General features: G+C 39.4%; 2 protein-coding genes across 3 annotated transcripts in view; one reads left to right on the top strand and one right to left on the bottom strand.

Annotated features, from left to right (window-relative positions):
- mrpl43 (mitochondrial ribosomal protein L43) overlaps window positions 1-845 on the bottom strand; it is a 4,564-nt gene extending 3,719 nt beyond the window's left edge. The window contains exon 1 of the mRNA XM_079261431.1: window positions 575-845. Within this exon, the coding sequence (XP_079117557.1) occupies window positions 575-705 (131 nt within the window). The 5' untranslated portion in view covers window positions 706-845. The remainder of the gene's footprint in view (window positions 1-574) is intronic.
- A 224-nt stretch (window positions 846-1,069) lies between these two features.
- Window positions 1,070-7,029, top strand: twnk (twinkle mtDNA helicase). Of its 2 annotated transcripts, XM_079261424.1 has the most exons (7): window positions 1,070-1,154; window positions 1,328-1,988; window positions 4,300-5,002; window positions 5,329-5,569; window positions 5,675-5,782; window positions 6,045-6,186; window positions 6,279-7,029. In XM_079261424.1, exons 2-7 carry the CDS (start codon window positions 1,353-1,355, stop codon window positions 6,621-6,623), a joined length of 2,175 nt encoding a protein of 724 aa, XP_079117550.1. In that variant the 5' UTR covers window positions 1,070-1,154; window positions 1,328-1,352; the 3' UTR covers window positions 6,624-7,029. The 2 variants fall into 2 exon arrangements, with proteins under 2 accessions (XP_079117550.1, XP_079117551.1); XM_079261425.1 differs by lacking the exon at window positions 1,070-1,154 and having other exon boundaries at window positions 1,254-1,988.
- The last annotated feature ends 14,164 nt before the right edge of the window (window positions 7,030-21,193 follow it).

The raw sequence follows: 21,193 nt of genomic DNA, 5'->3' as shown, positions 1-21,193 counted from the left end.
ATATATATATATATATATATATATATATATATATATATATATATATATAGATACACATATATATACACACATATACATATATAGATACACACACACATATACATATATAGATACACACACACATATATATATATATATATATATATATATATATATATATATATATATATATATATATATATATATATATATATATATATATATATATATATATAATTATATCCTTATAGAGGACAACGCAAACAATGGAGTCCTGGTTGAAGCATAGGAGAGATGTGCACAATTAAAGTTGAATAAACCAAACTGACAAAGTGCTGTATTTCATATATTTCCTTCACTAAAATACTTTGCAGTGTTTATGGGGTTCTTGGCTGAAAAAAAAAAACATTTTACAAGAGGTACTGTGTTGCAAAAAGGTTGAGAACCGCTGTACTACAAGTCTGTTTCCATGGACATTTTTCAACCCTACATACAACAAATAACACAACTGCTTCCATTATTTTGCTGGAACTGTACAAGAGCCGAAGTCAAATTAGTGGAATATGTCGCCAGATTTGAGAACAGATGTTTTTACCTAACTCCCAGGGAGCTCTGTGCCTTTTTGGAGAAGATGATGGAAACTCGTTTCAGCTGACAGACGTACCGACCGACGCCGTTCTGCAGAACGCTTCTCAGGAAGCGACTCGGCGTCCCTCTGGACGTCATCGTTCAACAGTCAGTTAACACTGTAACTAATAACTATAATCTATTAATAATACCTCAACAAGAAGAAAAATTAAAGTCTACAGATGGTGTAAAACTGCTAGAGGACGCTTTGACGGGCATGCACACTACTTCCGTCCGTCGCTGTCTCGGTCCGGGCAGAAACACAAATGTCATTGCAACATAAAAAATAAAAAAAATTATATAAATAAAGGGTTCATACATACATACATATATTATTTCAAAAACACTTTTCTGCCGATAGTGTGTGATATATATGTAAATATATATATATATATATATATTTTTTTTTAAATTTCTATTTGTTAAATATGTTCCTTATTCTTCGGAGTTAATTTCCGACGGACTTGTCTTGAAAGCGCACTGAAAGCCCGGGTTACATTGAAGCATGGGAGAAAATGGGGTCAGATCGGACAGAAGTTCAAATATATGTATATAAATGTGTTTATATATGTGTGTGTTTGTTGCTTTATTTAACGTCGCGTAATTTAATTGCATGCTTAAACGCACATTCAGGCTTGTTTCCATGCTACGGTTGTGTCCATTGTTACGTATGTAGTGTATCTATGTCACATCACAAGTACTAAAGTGTTGTCTTTTCTAGGTCCATTGTGCTGAATAAATAGCCAATGTGGAGAAGTTTGCTGCAGAAGGGCACCACCTGTGTTTTGCGGGTGGCAGCCCCAAGAATTCTCCATCAAAGACTCCTTTCTTCCTCACAGTTGAGACTCTTCAGACAGAGTCTGCTTCACAGTCCTGTTGAGGATGCATGCGTCTCTAGACATAAGGGTGCAGGCTTCTTCCTGGCACAAGACAAGATAAGGGGGTATAAAAAGGATGCCAAGTCTACTGTAGAGTTCCCTCTGAGTCCCATCACAGTCACAGACATTAAACAGTATCTCCGCTCCAAAGATGTACCATTCCACGATGGCTACAGCTGCCTCCACATCCCGAGCATCTTCATCAATTCCACTACAAGGAAAGACAGTTTTTCTCTGTTCATCGACAAAACCACCGGGCAGTTCCTGTGTAAAGACACGCTGGTGGAAGGGAGCTGGGAGGACCTTCAAGACTGTGTGGAGGTGATGCAGAAGGATGGGGAGGACTTCCTCAGGCCTCATGTCCTGCTGGGGTATCCGGAGAGTGTGGAGGAGCAGGAGGAGAGGGAGAGGGAGCTGAGAGAGGTGCAGGGAATCTGGTCCAGCGCTGTTCCCTTCACCGATCTCCCTGAAGAGGAGGCTCAGCTCATTAAAACCATGTTCCAGGTATTATTGGGCAAAAATTCCTTTTTAAAAAAAAAATGTTTTATTTTGGGTTTGCTTTTTTTTTTTTTTCTTTCCAGTCTTTCACACCAATCAGGTATACATTATGAGCAGCTCCTTAATATTGCCTTTATTGTGCCAGAGGAGCCATGACCTGTCGAAGCATGGGCTCCACTAGACCTCTGAAGGTGATCTGGGGTATCAGGCACCAAGATGTTGGCAGCAAATTTTGTAATTTACTTTTTTTGTCCATCACATCTCACACATACTTAGTTGGATTGAGACCTGGGAAAATTGAGGCATAGTCAACATCTCAAGTAATTTCTGAAGCAGGTTTTGTTTAAAGGCAGGCACTGAAAGAGGCAACAGCCACGTTTCTGTCAGGGATGGGGAACCCCGGTCCTCAAGGGGCCACTGTCCTGCAAGTTTTAGTTGTTTCCTTGTTTTCAGCACACCTGATTCAGGCGTTTTGGAGCAGGGAAACAACTTAAACCTTCAGAACTGCTGCCCTTGAGGAGTTCCCAACCTCTAGATAAGCAGTGCACCTGCCCATCCACATGATGTAGAGGGAAAAGATGGCCCATCAGACCAGGCCACCTTCTTCTATTGCTCTGTTTTCTTGTTCTGATGCTTTCATGCCTGATGCTTTTACTGGTGAACTATGCACCCCCACATACACTGTGTATTCTGTTACCTCTTTACCAGAACCAGCATTAACTTCTTCAGTGTACAACTAAAGGTAGCTCATCTTATGGACTTTCACCCCCAGCATGCACAATTAGCCTTTCACAATTTGGCTCACCCTTAAGTCTTTACACTTGCACATTTTCCTGCTACTAATGCATCAACCTTGAAGAGAGAAGGTTCATTTGCAGCTTTTACAGTCTGCCCACTAGCAGGTGCCACGATGAGGTGATAATCAGTGCTACTCACGTCAGGTGTCTGTGGTCATACTGTTCTGCCTGATCGATGTGTAAAAGTCAGGATAACCAAGAAACCAAGCCGTCAGAGACGAACACATCCACGTTCCCAGAAGAGAAGAAAAAGGATAAAAAGTAAAGCCGGTTTTCTAAAGTGTTTTGCTTCCTTACATTTAGATGAAGTTTCATTTTAAGTGGCCTGCAGGTTTTCAGTGTGTGTCTCTGTTTCAACACGCCTGAATCAAAGTAAATGGTTCCAACGGCCTATGATGACCCATTAATTTAAGTCAGGTGTGTTGCAGCAGGGATTCCTGGAAAGTTTGCAGGATTGTGGCCGTTGAGGACCGAAGCTGGACGCTCCTGCTGTAAAGCATGATCCGGCACCTACCAGCTGAAGTTGAACATTTTACAAAGTGTTTAATCAAATGCAAATTTACCATGAGAGGAGAGCAGATAGACTTTATTTTCAAGGACAAGCTCAAATGTAGCGTAAACTTTTTAATTTATTTATTTTGTGACTTAACGTGAGACAGATCATGTATAAAAATGAATAAATAAGTTTAGATATTTAAGAAGATTGTGGTGGAAATAGGAATTGAAGCAAACTTTGTTACACACAATGAGTTTAATGGGAAAAAAAACACTGATATTTACCTGATTATAGTTTTAATCTATGATTTTTTAATCTCTACATTGTTTTTTAACTGATTAATTTAAGCTCCGATGGTGAAATGCGTCGGATATTTTAGATTTGTTGTAGAAAGCCAGCTATCTGTCATTTTTATGAAATTTCACAAACTTGTCAGAAATTCCAGTTTTTATAAAATGACTTTTCATTTTTTAGAAATTTGGTGAATTTAAATTAATGGACTAAAGACAAGGTCACAAATATTCACCTTTATGAAAATCTTATATTTGTAAAAATCTCAGAGGAACGGAGGGGCAAGAATGCAACTAAATTGACAGTTTGACATAATGAAATGATATTGACTAAAAAGAAACTGGCTTAAATACAAAAAACTTGTTTATTAGGTAATATGGACATTAGCTAATAATGTTAATTTATTTTAAATACAAAACACCTGTAAAAACACTGGAAATGTAGATGCACACCACAGGACGTCCAGTTACGATCTTTAAGGGCCGCTTTCCTGCAGGTTTAAGATGTTTCTGTGCTCCAACACACTTGAATCAAATTAAATAAATATCCCGAGCTGCTTGTCAAGTTCTGCACAAGCTTGTTAATGATCCGTTGACCTTTATCCTGTGTGGTAGATAAAACTTACAGGACAACGGCCTTCGGGGACTGGAACTGGACATCCCTCCTCTGCTGCGTCTCACATTTTCTCCTTAGTGATTAATAACCTTCATCAGTGTTTTCGCTTTTGTTTCAGATTTCAAAGATCTCTAATGCAACCTTCAAGAAGTTTGGTGTAAGGCTCTTCAAGCCCACCAAGAGTCTGGTTTTCCCCTGGTTTGGTGGACCCGACTCCTCCTTAAAAGGGATCAAGCTCCTCTCTGCTCAAAGGACAGACGACGACTCCGTCACCTATAATGAAGCTACAGTCCCAAAATGTAGCTCCTATTACAACTTGTTTGGCCTTCCCCTTGTAAGCCGTTTAGACTCGGAGGTGGTGATAACTGGTCACGAGTTGGACACTCTGGCCGTGAGCCAGGCCACAGGACTCCCCAGCGTGGCTCTTCCTCGTGGGGTCAGCTGCCTCCCTCCGGTCCTGCTGCCCTACCTGGAGCAGTTCAAGCGCGTGACACTGTGGCTCGGAGGGGACATACGCTCCTGGGAGGCGTCAAAGATCTTTTCACGTAAGCTCGGACTAAGAAGGTGCGCTCTGGTGCGACCCGGGGAGTACCACCCGTGTGCGTCTGAGGCGCTGGCCCGAGGCAAGAATTTAAACCGCATCATTAAAGCCTCCATCCCGGCCGCACACAAATCCATCGTTTCCTTCAAACAGCTCAGAGAGGATGTTTACGGCGAGCTGGTCAACACAGACCAAGTGGCGGGAGTCAAGTGGAAGAGATTTTCAGAGCTCAACAGGATCCTGAAGGGACACAGAAAAGGGGAACTCACAGTTTTTACAGGTAGGAGTTGGTCATGCAAATTCATAACGGCTGCAAATTCATCACAACAGCTAAACCTGAAAATGTGCCAGAAATGGGAAAAAAATCGTAGTTTTTATAGTTTGAGGACCTTCTTCTTTCTTTTTTTTAATAGAAAGATAAAAATAAAGACTTAAATCTCTGCATGTGCTCAGAAACGTGTTACAACTCTACAATTTAAAAGAAAAAATGCGTAGAAACAAGTTCCAGAAGTCTTTCTGACGTCTTGAGTTAAGAGTTTAAAGATGACTGGAGACATCCATTCTGTCTGTAATCATGTCTTCTGTACACTTTTATGTCCTAACCAGGTCCTACTGGAAGTGGGAAGACCACCTTCATCAGCGAGTTGGCGCTGGACCTTTGCATGCAGGGCGTCAACACATTATGGGGCAGCTTTGAGATCAACAACGTGCGTCTGGCTAAGATCATGCTGACACAGTTTGCCATGCAGAGGCTGGAGGAGAACCTGGAGCAGTACGACTTCTGGGCCGACAAGTTTGAAGAGCTGCCGCTCTACTTCATGACTTTCCACGGGCAGCAGAACATCAAGTACAGCAATTTTCATATTATTCTCCTCTTTTTTTAAGAGGATTTTCTTCCCAGATAAAGCGGATAAAGACTCACGTCTGACTTTTCTCCCACTTTGTTGTTCAGGACAGTGCTGGACACGATGCAACACGCTGTTTACCTCTACGACATCAACCATGTCGTCATCGATAACCTGCAGTTCATGATGGGACAAGAAAGCCTCTCATTAGACAAGTAAGTAAGCAGGTGTGTCCAGCTCTAGTCCTCGATGACCACAGTCCTGCTGGTTTTCCATGCATCCTGGCTCCAACACACCTGACTCAAATGAATCAGTCGTTGTGCGGAGCTACTGGGATACATCGAAAACCTGCAGGACAGCGACCCTCGAGGACCGACTTTGGACGCCCCTCGAGTAAAGAAGTGAACATTTAGTTATGATGCTGGAAAAGAATACTAATATTAATAAGAAAATTAAATTTTGTGGTTATAAATCCAGGTTTGCTGTCCAGGATCACATAATTGGGGTTTTCAGGAAGTTTGCCACCAACAGCAGCTGCCACGTCACTCTGATCATTCACCCGAGGAAAGAGGAGGATGACCGAGAACTGCAAACAGCGTCCATTTTCGGTTCTGCCAAAGTATGACAAGAAAGTTGTATCTTTTCTTTCTTCAAGAAAATTATAATTATACGATGTATCCAACACGCATCTTGACCTCTAACCTCTACCAGGCCAGCCAAGAGGCCGACAACGTCCTCATTCTGCAGGAGAAGAAGCTGGTGACGTGTCCGGGCCGAAGATCCCTGCAGGTCACCAAAAACCGTTTCGACGGAGACGTGGGCATCTTTCCTCTGGAGTTCATCAAATCCTCACTCACCTTTTCAGCTCCTCTCAAAGGCAAACACAAGCTGAGGAAGGTCGCTGCCAAGTCAGAAAACGAAGAGGAGGAGCAGGGGAACGCTGTGGCGTTGAATAAAGAAGAGGGTAAAAAAGAAAAGACAGAGAAAGTGACGAAAACAAAGACACCACGAACTGTAAAGAGTCCCGTGAAAGGAGGTGAAGCTAGCCAGAAGTAGAAATGAAAAGTGTCATTAATAAAAATGGACCAGGCTCCAAAGTTTCTGTCCGATAAGCTGAATATAAATGTATAAATACTAAACGAAGAGAAGGAGAGAATGAAATGTATGATTGTAACTTAGATTGTCGTTCACAGTGAAACAATCCAGAAAACGTTTGTTTCACTGTGAAAGGAAAGTAAGATGTCAAAATGTGAATATTGTTAAATGTCCAGTGATGAAAGCTTTCACATGCAAGTCCTCATGAATAATGACTGAACAGTGTCACTGAGATGTTCCTCAGTCTGGAAACAACGCAATGACACAGAGAGCTGCTGTATTTCATGTTAACCATGGAAACCAAGTTTTACATATTATTCCAATGTGTTCTCTACTGACCTTTTTGTATTATCACAAAACTACTTTTTCCCAATAAAAGTGCATATGGAGCACATTTTGGCTGTTTCCATATGTGGCCACCAGGAGGCAGTGTGGGCTCAGACAGCACATTTCTGATCTGATGAACAAACACGACTTCAAGGATTTGATGGATTATTCTTTATTTTAGCAGATTTTATACTTACATTGCAGACAAACTCCCAGACATGTTTCTGTTCTGTATATATATATATATATGTGTGTGTGTATATAATTGTGTTAGATCACAGTTATGCACATAATGCAATTTATCCTCAGTAAAGTTATTGCTCAGTAAAACATTTCGTATTAATCTTTCAGCCAGAATTTGCTGCAACATCAGGCATTTGCTGACCCCTTACTGCCCTTCTGCTGTTGCTGTTACTCATTTTGTATTCTGATCATCATATTAGATCAATTTACACATCATGTAAGGGTTAAGGTGAGGATCTACACAACAGATGCTTCCTTTTAATGTGTGACCGAGCCACCTCCAGTGTCATGTTACGCAATCCATTATTTAGACAGAGTGACTTTTAATAAATGCAAAGTGTTTCGAAACATCTTCACATGAATATTTCATGAGTTAAATCATCTGCCCTGCCTTTGCTGCTTTGGTGTGAGGTTACAGGTAGAATCAGCAGCTTTCAGAGGCAAGCCAGGCTGCATCGTCCTGTTTGGTGTTTTGCTGCAGGATGTATTGATGGTGTCACATTTTATCACAGTCACAACAAACCTAAATAAATTTCAGGTTTATGATAAATAAAAAAGGCAGAGGTTCAGCTGTAGAATAGGACAGCGGCTGCATGTTTCGTACCAGTGTCTTTAATGAGTTGCAACCCTGGCCCCCCTCCTGAATTCATTTAATATCACCCTGGGAATTGTTCTCATCTATTAAGTGTTGAATCTTGGGGTGCTGGAAATCTGATTAAGATGATGCGCAACTCCTGCCACAACATAATTATAAGACAAGATGTGTCACTCAAACATGACCAAGACATTTTCCTTTAAAAAAAAAAAAAAAAAAAATTCTGGTTTTCAATACTTTTAAAACACAACATCTTTACAACCTGCAACCAGATACAAAAACATGTTTGTCTCACATGTAGCCTTGTATTACAGCACTAACCTAGGGTGAAGGCTGCATCATGGCGTGATGTTCAGTACTGTCACCTCACAGCAACAAGGTCCCTGAGTGTTGGTTGAGTTTGCTTGTTCTCCCCATGTCAGCGAAAAAAGACATGCATTAGTGAGTGATTTGAACATCTACACGAGCCTGAAAATAGTCATAAAAACCAGACTTGGAGTGATTGTTGCAGCTTAAACTCAGCCACAAGTCAAAATCTGGTCCATTTAACACTCGTAGAGCATGTCAGGCCAGATAATGACCCCAGGTTAGCCACCACTTAACCATAAAACCCCTAGATTATGTCCGACTGTGTCTACTATTTGGAGGTGAAAATCACCTCTGACAGCTCAGGTTGGGATGAGCTTTGAGGATGTCTGAGGAGCAGACTGCAGAGGTCTCACAAGCTCACCTCTTTCTGCTGCCATCTGGAGAAGATGAAGCAACTTGAGAATCGCAGCTCTCAAGCCTGACAGGCACAAAGCTCTCCTCTTTCTCTGCAGATTTTACTTGCTGACACGACACATGAAGCGGTTTCATGTCATAAACCCCATGATTTCAACCTTGCATTTTATTTAAACGTCACAAAGAAACTTTAGATAAAAATCCCACAGAATGCTCATCTCAACTCAACTCAACTTTATTTATAAAGCCCTTTAAAACACCCAGAGTTGAAACAAAATGCTGTACACAATCGGCCAAAATAAAAACAGAATAAAACTTTTCAAATGCAAATAAATAACACAATAAAACAACAGGTCATACCAGAAATACGGAATTAAAACAATAAAAAAAAAAAAACTGAATAAATGGTAAATAAAACCAATAATAAAAATAAACTAAAGGACACTGACCGGAAACTGTCTTATGTTGGGTTAAAGGAATAAAATGGGTTTTAAAATGAGTTTTAAAAAGACATCTGTGCTTTATTTAACAGATCAGCTGACAGGTGAGAAAGAAAAGCGGTGGAAATGTGTCATAAGACAGTAGATCGAATGAAAACTGGAGGATTATTCCAAAGCTGAGATGCCATTACAGCAGCACTTGATCACCCTTTGACCTCAACCTGGGTTCTGGAGCTGCCACCAATCACAACACAACAGATCGAGGAGAAATAAAGTGTTCACTTATTGTTGGCTCGTCAGCCAAAACCTGGAAAAAAAAACTGGGTTCCATAAGAAGTTGGTTCCTAAACTAAAAGCCAGAATGGGGAGGAAGTTGAGACAGAACTCGATCACCTGCTGCTTTTAGACTTTAGTTGCACCTTGGGGACTGAAGACAAACAAAATGCTTCTTTCAGCTCCAACATGAGGAAATAAACTCATAAAAACTTTCCTCTGTGTATTTGTGATAAAGGGACCAGAGCAGCGCTTGCTTTGAGCCCACCATAAGCACTACTTATTAGTCTCAACTGCAAACTAAGTGGTGTATCTCTTTTTAATAATGCTGCACTGTTTTTGGACTTCTCAGACGTTGGGGCCTCCCTTTGATTTCCTTGCCGGCTCCATCTCTGGCAGACCGGTCCAGGGAAACCCCTGGCACCAGACTCAGCTGACACATGGTATGTGGAACCCTGAGCCCTTTGGATTGCTGAAACTTCAAAAAAATAATGTTGTAAGCTGCGGGAAACAATTCCTCAGTGTGTTTGACTAATGAAAATCACAGTAGATGAGACAGCAGGAGGGAGACCCTACACAGATGTGATGCTTCCCATGGTTTTTTTTTTTTTTTGGTTTTTTTTTTTTTTGCTCCAATCGCTTTCTTCTTCTTGACCTTCCTTTAATGTTTAATGTTTTTCTGTGAATGTTTTACTGCTGTGTAAGTACACACTGCCTTCCATAATGACTCCAGGCTGTGTGTTGTGGATGGGTCTGGATGTCCTAGACAGTGTGGGATATGGCCAATGGAGTCTCTGAATGGGGCTCTTTGTGTTTTCAGGCGTTGCAGCACCGAGACGAAGGCGGCTCTGTTGCCTGCCAGCTCCTCAAGAGGAAAAAATTGGGAAAAATGAGCCAAACACATCCAGGCTTGCACCTAGATTTTTGCCAAACTTTCCTAAATGCCATTTTGAAGTTGTCATTCTCTGCAGGATTGCTAAGGATAATCAAAGTGAGGTTTCAAAGATAAAATCCTGGGTTTTGCAACTGATATCTCTGAATGAGTAATGTAATCTCTCTGTGATTGTTCTCTTTTGTTTTGAATGGGTTACTGATCAGAGCTTTGCATGACTATTCAAATAGCTGCCATCTGGAGAGGGAAAGAGATGAAACAACTCAAGTAATGCAGCTCTTAATCATGAAGGAAGCAAAGAGCGCGGAGTCCAAAAGAATTCCACTCTGTCAAGACGCTCTAGGATGTGAGAGAACGAAGCTGAGTAAAGATGTTTCAGCTGGTGATAAATCCCCCTCTTACCAGCTAAAATCACATAAAAACATCACGATCAGCTGTCAGAGTAATGACTGCTTCATATGCATTCCACAAACTGACCACAAACAGTAAGAATTTATGGGAGTAACTGAAGGATGAGAACTGCTCAGAGTTCTGCAGCTGATGGGATGCATGGACACACAGCATGTGTGTCCATGGACATATATATATATATATATATACATATATATATATATATATATATATATATATATATATATATATATATATATATATATATATATATATATATGTCCAAGGACTCTCCGCTTCATTAAGCTATTTGACCAAGGCTGGGGGTAATTTCAGGCTCTCCAACCAGAGTCAGACAGCTCAGGGCTTTTCTGATGCTAAAAGATTTTAGTGAAAAATTCAAGTTAATGATGGGATCAAAATTCAGTGCAAAATCAGCTTCACTGCTTTGTTAGAGATGTATTTAACAGTCAGGCACAAAACTGGGGAATAAACATCAGAGTGAGCATCTTTATTTCTGGTTAAAGTTAATATAAACTAATAAGGTTTATATTTAAGGAAACATACTGTTTCTTCTCAACATGACTTTTTGCTTTTGTGGTTTTTCAAAATAAAATGTGCTCTTGGCTGCGTAAAAAGCATCACTTCTTTTAAAGACTATTTGCTCAGAAATACCGAAACAATCACAGAATCAGACGGTTTTGAGGGAATACGACCACATTTTCATACCAACATGAACAAAAGCTCTTTAAATCAAATGAGAAGTCTCCATGTTGTTTCTGCATATTTGCAACAAGCTAAGCTACAACATAACAACAGGTTGTGTCTCATACTTTTACCAGAAATTAAATGTTTTCCTGAGACATCATGAATATTCTTGTGTTTTTATTTATTTTTTGTTCTGCTGCATGAAAGCCAGTTTAAGCACAAAGAAAATATTTGAAGAAGCATATTAAAATCAAACCAGAACATGTTGCAAGATTGACAGAGAAGCATTGTAGCTCTTCAGTACAAAAATCCCTTTTCTTATAAACAAACACACTGACTTTTCTTATCACTCCTTCCATTCCTGCTCCTGATAATACAGCAGTTTTTACATTCATCAGCACCAATCCTGCCACAGCTACACATCCTGTATTTTTCTGTTTGGGCTTTGCAACATGCTGGAGACATACCAGAGGCCTTTCAGACTCAAAGCTGGTTCAAGATACCCCTTCCACCCCCTTAATGTCAGGACATGAGGGAGGTGAGGTTTGCTCTGCCTCAATCACGTGGCTCTCGGCACGTTTGGCCCACATTACGCTGGCTGCTGTGTGTATTAATAACCACATCCTCCTCTGTGTGCTCTCTGACCAGAACCAGGCTCAGGTTTCAGTTCATTATGTGAATGTTAGTTTGGGTTTAAAAAGACAGAATGGCACAAAAAGAAAACAAAAATACAACCATGAGTTGTTCTTACTGACAGTTTTGTCTCAGTTAGTGGTGCTATGTGAAATAAAAACCAATTATCTGAAAGCTACTGTACAAATGGCATCATTTTGTCATCATTTTTGCAGTTGTGCAACAACAAAAAATAAATAAATAAAATAAAGAACTTACATTTTTGTTCAAGGTTTTTCAGGTTGCAATAAAAAACCAAAACAAATTAAAATGACCTTCAAATCCAACCATTGATGAGCAACCGGACATGACACTTTATGTCATTTATTTGACAAAAACCAAATCAAAATACAAAAGCAATGTAAAAAAAAAAAACCCTAGCATCCTTGCTGATTTCATATGAATTAGGAGTGTAAATAACATCCAGGATCTGCCAATCACATGTACCTGAATAATTGAGCATCAACAGGTGTGAGCAGGTTTTGTCAGCTGGCTGCTTGGGGCATTAAGGTGTGTGTTAACACAAGGCCAAACAGAAAATAAATCAGCAATAAGCTCGGAAAATCAGTTATTTCTCAACATGAGTCCAGGTAGGAACATATTTCCAAACAATTTGGAGTTAATAATTTTATTATTCAAAAGAGGAAAACACAAGACAGCCGCCAATCTTTCCAGGAGTGGACAAACGTCTACATCTCAGACTCAGCAGTCCTCAGTTAGCATGTTGCATGTTGAAGTTAGTGACTGCACAATGAGAAAAATACTGAATGCTTATTAGACGAGTTGCAGGAAAATGGCCTGTTTCTCTAAAAACATGGTTTCTCTGATCAGCTTTGGTTTGTAAAACTGCACAAAAACAAACAGCAAAACTTCTGGAATGATGTTCATCGGACAGAACAGATCAAAGTGGAGACGTTCGTCCATGTTTAGCAAAAACCAAAGACAGATGTCATGACAGATACACAATATGTAAGACAAGAAGTTTTACGATTGTTTTTAGTTTATTTTACTTTTATTTTTTATTTTATTTATTATTCTCATTATTATCATCATTATCATTATATTTTATATTATTAATTTCATTTTTTTATTTAATTGAATTTCCCTTTGGGGATTAATAAAGTATTTTTCATTTCATTTTATTTCATTTACTTTTTCAGTAGTGTGAGAATTATCACAGTATGATACATTTTGATGCTTGTAACTTGATTACATCAAAATGTGCCTTTCTTGTGGTTTTTATGACTATTTTCAGCTGAACTTCTGTGATTATTTGCTCATACCAGCCCAAAATGAATGATTTGAAGCATGCGGTCAATGATCAGCAATAGGAAAAGATCTTGCAATGAGCCAACTGCAACCTGCTTGAAATGGTCATGTTCACGCTCATATTCCTCCACTATGATGTCAGAGAAGGTAACATTTACATAAAATGATTACTTCAGGTTATTCCAGGTAAAGGTGGTATTGAATTATTAGGTGTAATCAGTTCTACACACACCGTTTCTGCACTTTGGCTTATTTTTTTGTTGCACATGGTTTTTCATGTGACATTACAAAAACAGTTTTGTATTAATATGACAAAAAGTGTTTTTTGACCACATGTGTCTGATTTGAAGTGCACTGCTTCAAAGCTGCAGCTTGCACGGTAAAAGTAAGAGAATTAACTAAACTGTGGGGTTTACTGGAAACTTTAGCGTTCGACCAGCATGCATTGATCACAGCTGCCTTTGCTTACAATGTGTTGTACATTTCCCTACATCAGCTCAGTCATTAGTTCCTGTTACTTCACTGGCGGGAAGCTCATCTTATTATTTCCAGTCCCTTCAGCCACACCCAGGATGCCACTGGTTCATATCCCAAACCGCCATGATGCATTAGTAAAGGACCTCTTGCCAACTGTCCACCTCAGCGGCACTGATGTGCTGTAAACACCTGCCTGTCGCCTCAGTTTGCTCGACTGGCCACATCATGCCATTTAAACACTGCAGGAAAAGCTTCTGTAAGACACCAGCACATTCAGGGTTTATAGAACACAGAGATCTGAGCACAGAGAGAGCTGAGGGGCTTAATCTGCTCCGGCACAGGGGGTGTGGAGGCTGTTAAAGAGCCCCGAGGGGACAAAAGACGGTCTTGCATTGCAGCTTTGGTTTTTTTTTTCTTATGCTGGAAAACTTTAAAGGTTAAATGAGAGGGCAGGTGGGGTGACAATAAGAGCTTAATTATAGGCGCAACACATGAGGGTGTTGAGAGGAAAGTGGTATTCTCTTAAACAAGAAATTAAAATCAGCGTTTTTTTACTTCTGGGACAAGGTTTGCTGGCAGGGCCCCAGAGCCTCACACCAGACTTTAATTTACTCTGAAGGCCACAAAAAAAGAGGGGGAACAGCTTTACCCAGCAGCCAACCAGGCATGCCCCACAGCCAGACCAAAGAAAATGGCTTTTCACACTCAAATTAGCTGTTTGCTCGGCCACCTTCAAACCAAGACCCTTTCTGCTTAATCTCTCCGCAGACTGTGTGTGTGCACACACTGACTGTCTGCTTGGTGAGCGCCTGGACACTGAAAACTACGGCTGTCAATTGAAGCATGATTGGTATAAGCATTGTTAGTTAAGCTGATTATCAGTGAGGCCAAGCCATGCTAATGAATTCTGCATTTTTATGTGACTTCAATGTGTGCAGAGAATATTTTTTTTCATATTTATTGGTGATTAATCTGTCTTAAATATGTGTTCATTTTTTTTAAATGAAGTGCCTCAATTATGAAAGAACATTAATAAAGATGATTAGGAAGTGCACTAGTCAGCTCAGGCTTAGATTAAATGGCTTAGGTCATCTTTGGCGTCCTCACAGCACCAGCCGACGCTGACAAAAGGAGGCGAATTCCTGCAGAAAATGATCCCACAGAGCCAACACAGAACCATGCCAAAAAGTTTGAAATTAATATCAAGTGAGCGGCTCGGTCTATAAATCTGAAACAGCAGAAATGCAGCACGCCTTGCTTGCTTGCAACATCTGCCTCCTGAAGATTAGTAAAGACAAGAAAAGGACACATGTAGACCGTTAATGACTGCATTATTACAACATATGTGGAAAGAAGATTTATAATCACTTGTCTTTAATTAGCAGAAGCATGGAAACCATATGCTCTTGTTATGTGAGAGACTGAATTACAACACGAATTCTTCAGCTTCTAGAAACAGTTTATAGCCCGACCCCATCTGCTGTCCATCACGCATCATTATTGTTCTCTTCCTCAAGCTGTGCCTTTGTTTCTGTTTGGTTTTTTTTTTTCTTATTTTTGCTGTCACAAATGAAAAACTATTTTTTCTGAAAAAAAATTTCTTTGAAATGTGTTCCCCTTTCATTTTGGTGGCAAACAGCATTTTTCAAGAAGGCTCAGACAGTGATATCAGTAAACTGGAAAGGTTAAGATTCACCAACTCTGTTAAAAGACTGGAGTCAGAAATAAACCAGGTGTGTGTGTCTGTGTGTATATATGTGTATGTATGTGTGTCCAGGTATGTATGTATGCATATATTGGTAGATGTACATATCAACATATAACCCACCTGCCCTTCGAATGTGGCTTCTCATCTAAATACCTTGTGGACGAATATGAGCATGCACAACACCCCATATCCCCCCCACACCTTTTTGTTTTGTTTTGTTTTGTTGAATGTCTTAGGACTGTGTATGTTATATGGTTTAAATATTTAAATTGTGAATAAAAAAAAAAAAAGAGGAAAAAAAACTGACAACGAGAAACATCACAAATAGTACCTCCTTGTCAAGGGATGGATGTACAATATGGTGTTTGTGTGTGTGTATATATATATATATATATATATATATATATATATATATATATATATATATATATATATATATATATATATATATATATATATCAAGGTATATCAAGGTAAAATAAGAAGGCAGATCTTTTCTCTTGTCACCTTATCCTGAAACTGCCATCCTCTGTACTGAGTATTTATTTAGGCTGTTTTATATCCGACTTACCTCAAGAAATTATGGTATAAATTCATATATTTCACTTACAGTTCAAACCATTTCATCTCTCAGTAAGACTCGTGCTTTCTGGTTTTTAAATATCTTTTAAATACATGAACTAGCAAACATAAGCAAAGTGCAGAGCGGTGAAAATCATATATAAATCAAATGCAAAAGGTACAAAAGGGAATCATAAATAAGTGCATGAATGTTTTGCGTTGCACCTGGTAAGTACATTAAAATGTCCCGCCAGGGATTTCTGCTGCACATGCCTCATGCATCATAATAGAAATCACTGCAGTTCACATTCAGGGAATTGGCTCTTGAACAGTAGAGATCTAGGAGCTATGTCTGAGTGAAATGAGCTGCAGTATGACTGACCACTTAGGCTACTCTTCACCACTTATCTCTGTCTAGCATGTTTATGAGTAAATGAGCTCAACATGGATGCAGAAGGCTCATTATCAGTTAACATAACATAATTGCAGGCAGGCTGGCTGATTTGGGCAAAGATAGTCATGCATTTCCCGGCCCAGTTGGGAGCTGAGTCCAGCAGAAACTCAATGTCCTCACGCTAGAGTGGCAAAGGGCAGACACAGAGGTTTGATTTAGGGAGTGAACAAGGATGCATTTAGCCCAAGCACAATTATCAATTACTGTAACAGCTCCTCTCAGATTCCCTTGTGGCCAGATAAGTGCTGGACTTTTTATTCCACCCCTTAGTGCAGGAACCTCAGCTTCAAAAGCTCAGTGAATCCAATTTCCAAACAAATGGGGTTCAGTTCTTTGGGAATTAGGAGGGATTTAGGAAATATGAACCACATGCACAAAATGAATAAATCAACCTAATGTAGTGCAAAGGAGTGTTTGTGTGTTTGTGTTTGCAAAAGTATGGATATTTTGTTACATTATAGTTCATTGTCCTGCGATGGACTGGTGACCTGTCCAGGGTGTACCCCGCCTTTCGCCCAAAGACTGCCGAGATAGGCTCCAGATCCCCCGCGACACTTAATCGGACTAGGCGGCTCAGATAATGAATGAATGAATGAATGAATAGTTCATTGCTTTGGTACAGACTGAATCACTTTATAGCATGACATTTCGTGCAGATGATAACGTTAGATTTCCTTTAATATTCTCACAGACTTAGATTCAAAGACCGTTTATTTAATGTTGAGTGGATTTTGTGCACCAAACTGAGATGGGGTACATAGCATATTTAATTTGTTAGCATTTTGTGCTGCCTAAGTATGGACTTTTATTTAAATTTAGACACATTTTAGGTGACAATCCCAGGCAATTTACCATTATAATATATAATCTTTTGGCTGGTATGTGACATTTCAAGAGATTAAAGTTGGAACTAAAACTTCACTGCAGGATATCATTCTTTGAGAACAATGGCAGAGCTAGACTTTTATACATGTGGTGGCCAGCAAGTAGGCAAGACCTTATCAGGGGGGCTATTCACTAAGAAAGGAAACTATTGTGTTTTCATAAACTCAATTACACTGCAGTGATGACTGTGGTCATATTAAAGAGACGTGAGAAAATCTCTAAATTGACCATCTGGATCACCAAGTGGAAATATTTGCAACAAGTTTAAAAAGGTTCATTGAGAGATAAGTTGATTGTTTTGGGACGCATGATGTGTGTTACAGGAATCAATAGCTTCTCCCTCCAGCAGGTCTGGCTTACTGTCTGGTGGTGACTGGATCCTTGTCTGACATACATAGCAAGCTCCACGTTAGGAGCTATCAAGGCTGCTGACATTGATGTTGAGGTCTGTCTTAGCCTGATCTGTGTTTTCTCCCTTCCTCTTAAGTCCTCTGTCCTCCTTTAAGAAGAATACTAGTGACAGGATATATTTTATTATATTTTACTACTGGTTATATTTTTTTTCCACATTTTCATCCTGTAGCCCACTTTTAAATTAGCTAACTTTTCTAGCCTGCTCTTTAACGTACACTGAATCCTGTAACTCTAACTTAGTCAGAATCAAGAAACAAAGTACCTTGGTTGCTGAGGTACCGTGTCTTTTCAGCTTCAATAAAGAAATCTTGATGTTTAGTCCATAAATACCATAGACCGTATATGAAAGATGGACGGAGCATCTAAAAGTGAAGCCTGTGCGGAAGTGCATTAAATAGCAGTTCTCCCTTCATCCACTAGGGGCTGCAAAACAGAGCGAATCCCCATAGACTCCCATGTTAAAAAGGTCAACTTCAGAGCAGAAATAAACATGTTTACAGCCTGGTTTTTAAAAAAAAATCCATTTTAGGTTTACTAGGTCAGGTTTACTTTCATGACAACTGTGGGGGGATTTTTTTTTTAACTCGCCCGTTTAAAAGTAATTTAATCTTGAAATTCTGCATATTTAGGGGCGAGTCCTTTTGATTGACATGTACTCAATCTCCCGCTTCAAGTAAGAAGAACAGCCCCCCTCAGCTCCACCTCTTTGCCCATATTTGTATTTTCCAAACAAGACGACATGCATGCCCCTGCCAAGATGGCGATGGTAGGAACCGCCCACCGAGCTGCAATTCAGCTCTTCAGAAACCTATGGCTGACGTCACGGAGGCTCCTTCCATCTTTCTATATACAGTCTATGGTAAATAGACTTACATAAAACGACATATAACGTGATTTTGCCACATTATCTTAAAACTAATTTCGTGCTACAAAATAACTAGATTAGCAGTGCTATGTAGCTTCTGACTATAAATTCAAAACCTCACATAACTTTACATAGTTGTCATTTTTTAGAGACAAAATGTCCTTTTGACTATGAACTATGAAGCCAAAACGTCCACATTTTCATCCAATTAGATTTCAGAGGAGGCCGGTGCCACCCTGGCCACCCCTCTAGCTCCACCCCTGCTTGAAAAATGCATCATGTGTTGAAATATGAAAAATAAACACAAAAATGCCAGCTGCCAGAGGCTGGCTCAGGAACATTCAACATATGTCCAACTAGATGTCATTTTTTTGATCTGCAGTAAATATGTCACCACATATAGACCTATATACCATCATAGAAAAGAAAGGGGTATAAAAAGAACACCCTTTGGGACTATCTGTCTTGTCTTGCTCTTTTGGAGGAGAGAGGATTGTCTGGGAGGGTTGAGGTTATCAGCTATGACCTCGTTCTACATATTTAGAATACAGTGCAAAGAACCAGTTGTGCTTGTGGGCAGGCTTTGAATCTGGGGTATCTTCTAAACAAACCACTGTGGGACTCTGTAATTGCTTTACCACCTTAACACAGCAAGCTTATTAAGCCACTGTTGGACACCGTTATCATATTATATCTGCAGAAAAACTCAAACTGTGATAATGCTAAGCACCCTTATATTATTGAAAAACATTGCATGTCCAGAATAGGTTTTAAGTAAACGTTTGTGCATTTGTTTGGCAGCTTGTGTGGGGACTTTAACCTCAATGCTCATGAGGACAAAAATAAGATTCCCATAGGAAGAGATTTAACTATATGCATGTGCGCGCTCTCGTGTGTTCCCAAGACAGAGAAAGAGAGAGAAAGAAAGAGAGAGAGAGAGACAGAGAGAAAGAGAGAGAGAGACAGAGGAAGAGAGAGAGAGAGCGCGAGCGACACAGCGCAAGTCAGGTGCATGGGGCAGGAAAATACCGGAAGCCGAAGAATTTATATCAAAGTAAAATCCTTCAGCTTCATTTCCATGTTCACATCTGAGATACTCTCATTTGTTATATTTTTATCTCCTTATATAAAGAGATTACACTTACATGGGATCAGTTTGATCAGCATTATTTTTTTTTAATAAACTGCTCCAACTGCACTAAAGTTTTTTTTTTCTTTTTAGAGAATGTAGTTTTGGTTCATATTGTATAAGCACACAGATGTTCATGTTTTTCTGCCAACACTCAGTGATTGTAAATAATCTAGATTACCTAATAAATGATCATATACACTGTATGTTCAGTTTTATGTTGTATTCTGCATGTTTTCTTGGCTTCATTGCATAGAATTTACTCTAAATCGCCAGGTTATACACAGTTTTTGTTTGTTCAAGAGGCAAACTGCAAAATATTAAAACCACTAATAGCTGGATTATTTCTTTGTATCCCAGTAAATTACACTTATCTGAATAAGTTATATGTCGATTGTGGTTAGTCTAGGTGTATTTAAAGTATTTAGTATGCGATTCAAAGTGTCCAATGTGATGTGTGATTGCAAATAATTAAGAACAGAGAAGTGTAAGTGAAAATAGTAAGAAGAAAAGTTAAAATAAAAAGACATGTAAACAAGATGGTGGTGAAAGCAGGGATATTGCATGGTTTGGAGACAGTGATCCTGGGGAAAAGACAGGAGGCAGAACAGAACCGGTGATTGCAGAGATAAAGATGTTGAAGTTCTCTTTTGGACTTAAAAGGATAGATATGACCAGGAATATGTAAATGTTAGATATTTTGGAGACAAAGTGAGAGACATGACAAAGATGGTTTGGGTATGTAGAAACTGAATATACAGGCAGGATGTTAGGGATTGCACTACCAGGCCTGGAGGAAAACCAGAAAGGATCTTTGTGGGTGTAGTGAATGAGGACATTAAATTAGTTGGTGCAGAAGAAAGTAATACATAGGATACAGATTGATGTTGACAGATGATATTCTGTGACAAACCCTGATGAGAACAACCAAAAAGTAAAAAGATGTATCACGTCAATGATCAATGAATGCTATCATGTGTTGGAAAAAAAGAAGAAAGGGATTAAAAGTTGCAATATGAAACGGGCTTCTCCAGAATATTGGGAAGAATGACACTGTAAGGTTTGGTTTGCAGAGAAAACAGCATTTTATAGTAAAAATCCATATGGCAAACATTTAATTTAGACTTCTCCGGCATTATAATGACATGAAACAAAGTCGGACGTCTTATTTTGAAATTCACAACCGGATGTAACAGTTGTTTGTCTCTGTAGCTTGTCCTCGCACTAAAGCGACTGCAGTCTTTAAGCGGCTCTCCAGACGCCAACCACGCTTTCAACGAGTAGGGGAGAAGCCAAAGTGCGAAACTAAAGCCTTTAACGTGTAGTTTTGTTTGTACAAACTTGTACAGATGCGTATTTGTGGATAGAACGACTTTTTAAAAAAGCGGGGGAAAAAAACCTTCACGTCCTTTTCGTCTACAGTTTTAGGAACATTTAAACAGTCCCGGACAGTCCACTTCTCTGTACATGGTAGGTTATTTTTTATAGCATGTTTACTGAAACTAA

The sequence above is a fragment of the Telmatherina bonti genome, assembly GCF_933228915.1.
Source record: "Telmatherina bonti genome assembly, chromosome: 21".
In the NCBI taxonomy this organism is placed as follows: domain Eukaryota; kingdom Metazoa; phylum Chordata; class Actinopteri; order Atheriniformes; family Telmatherinidae; genus Telmatherina; species Telmatherina bonti.
The sequence above is the reverse complement of the archived record's forward strand: the minus strand, read 5'-3'. Positions and strand labels throughout refer to the sequence as shown.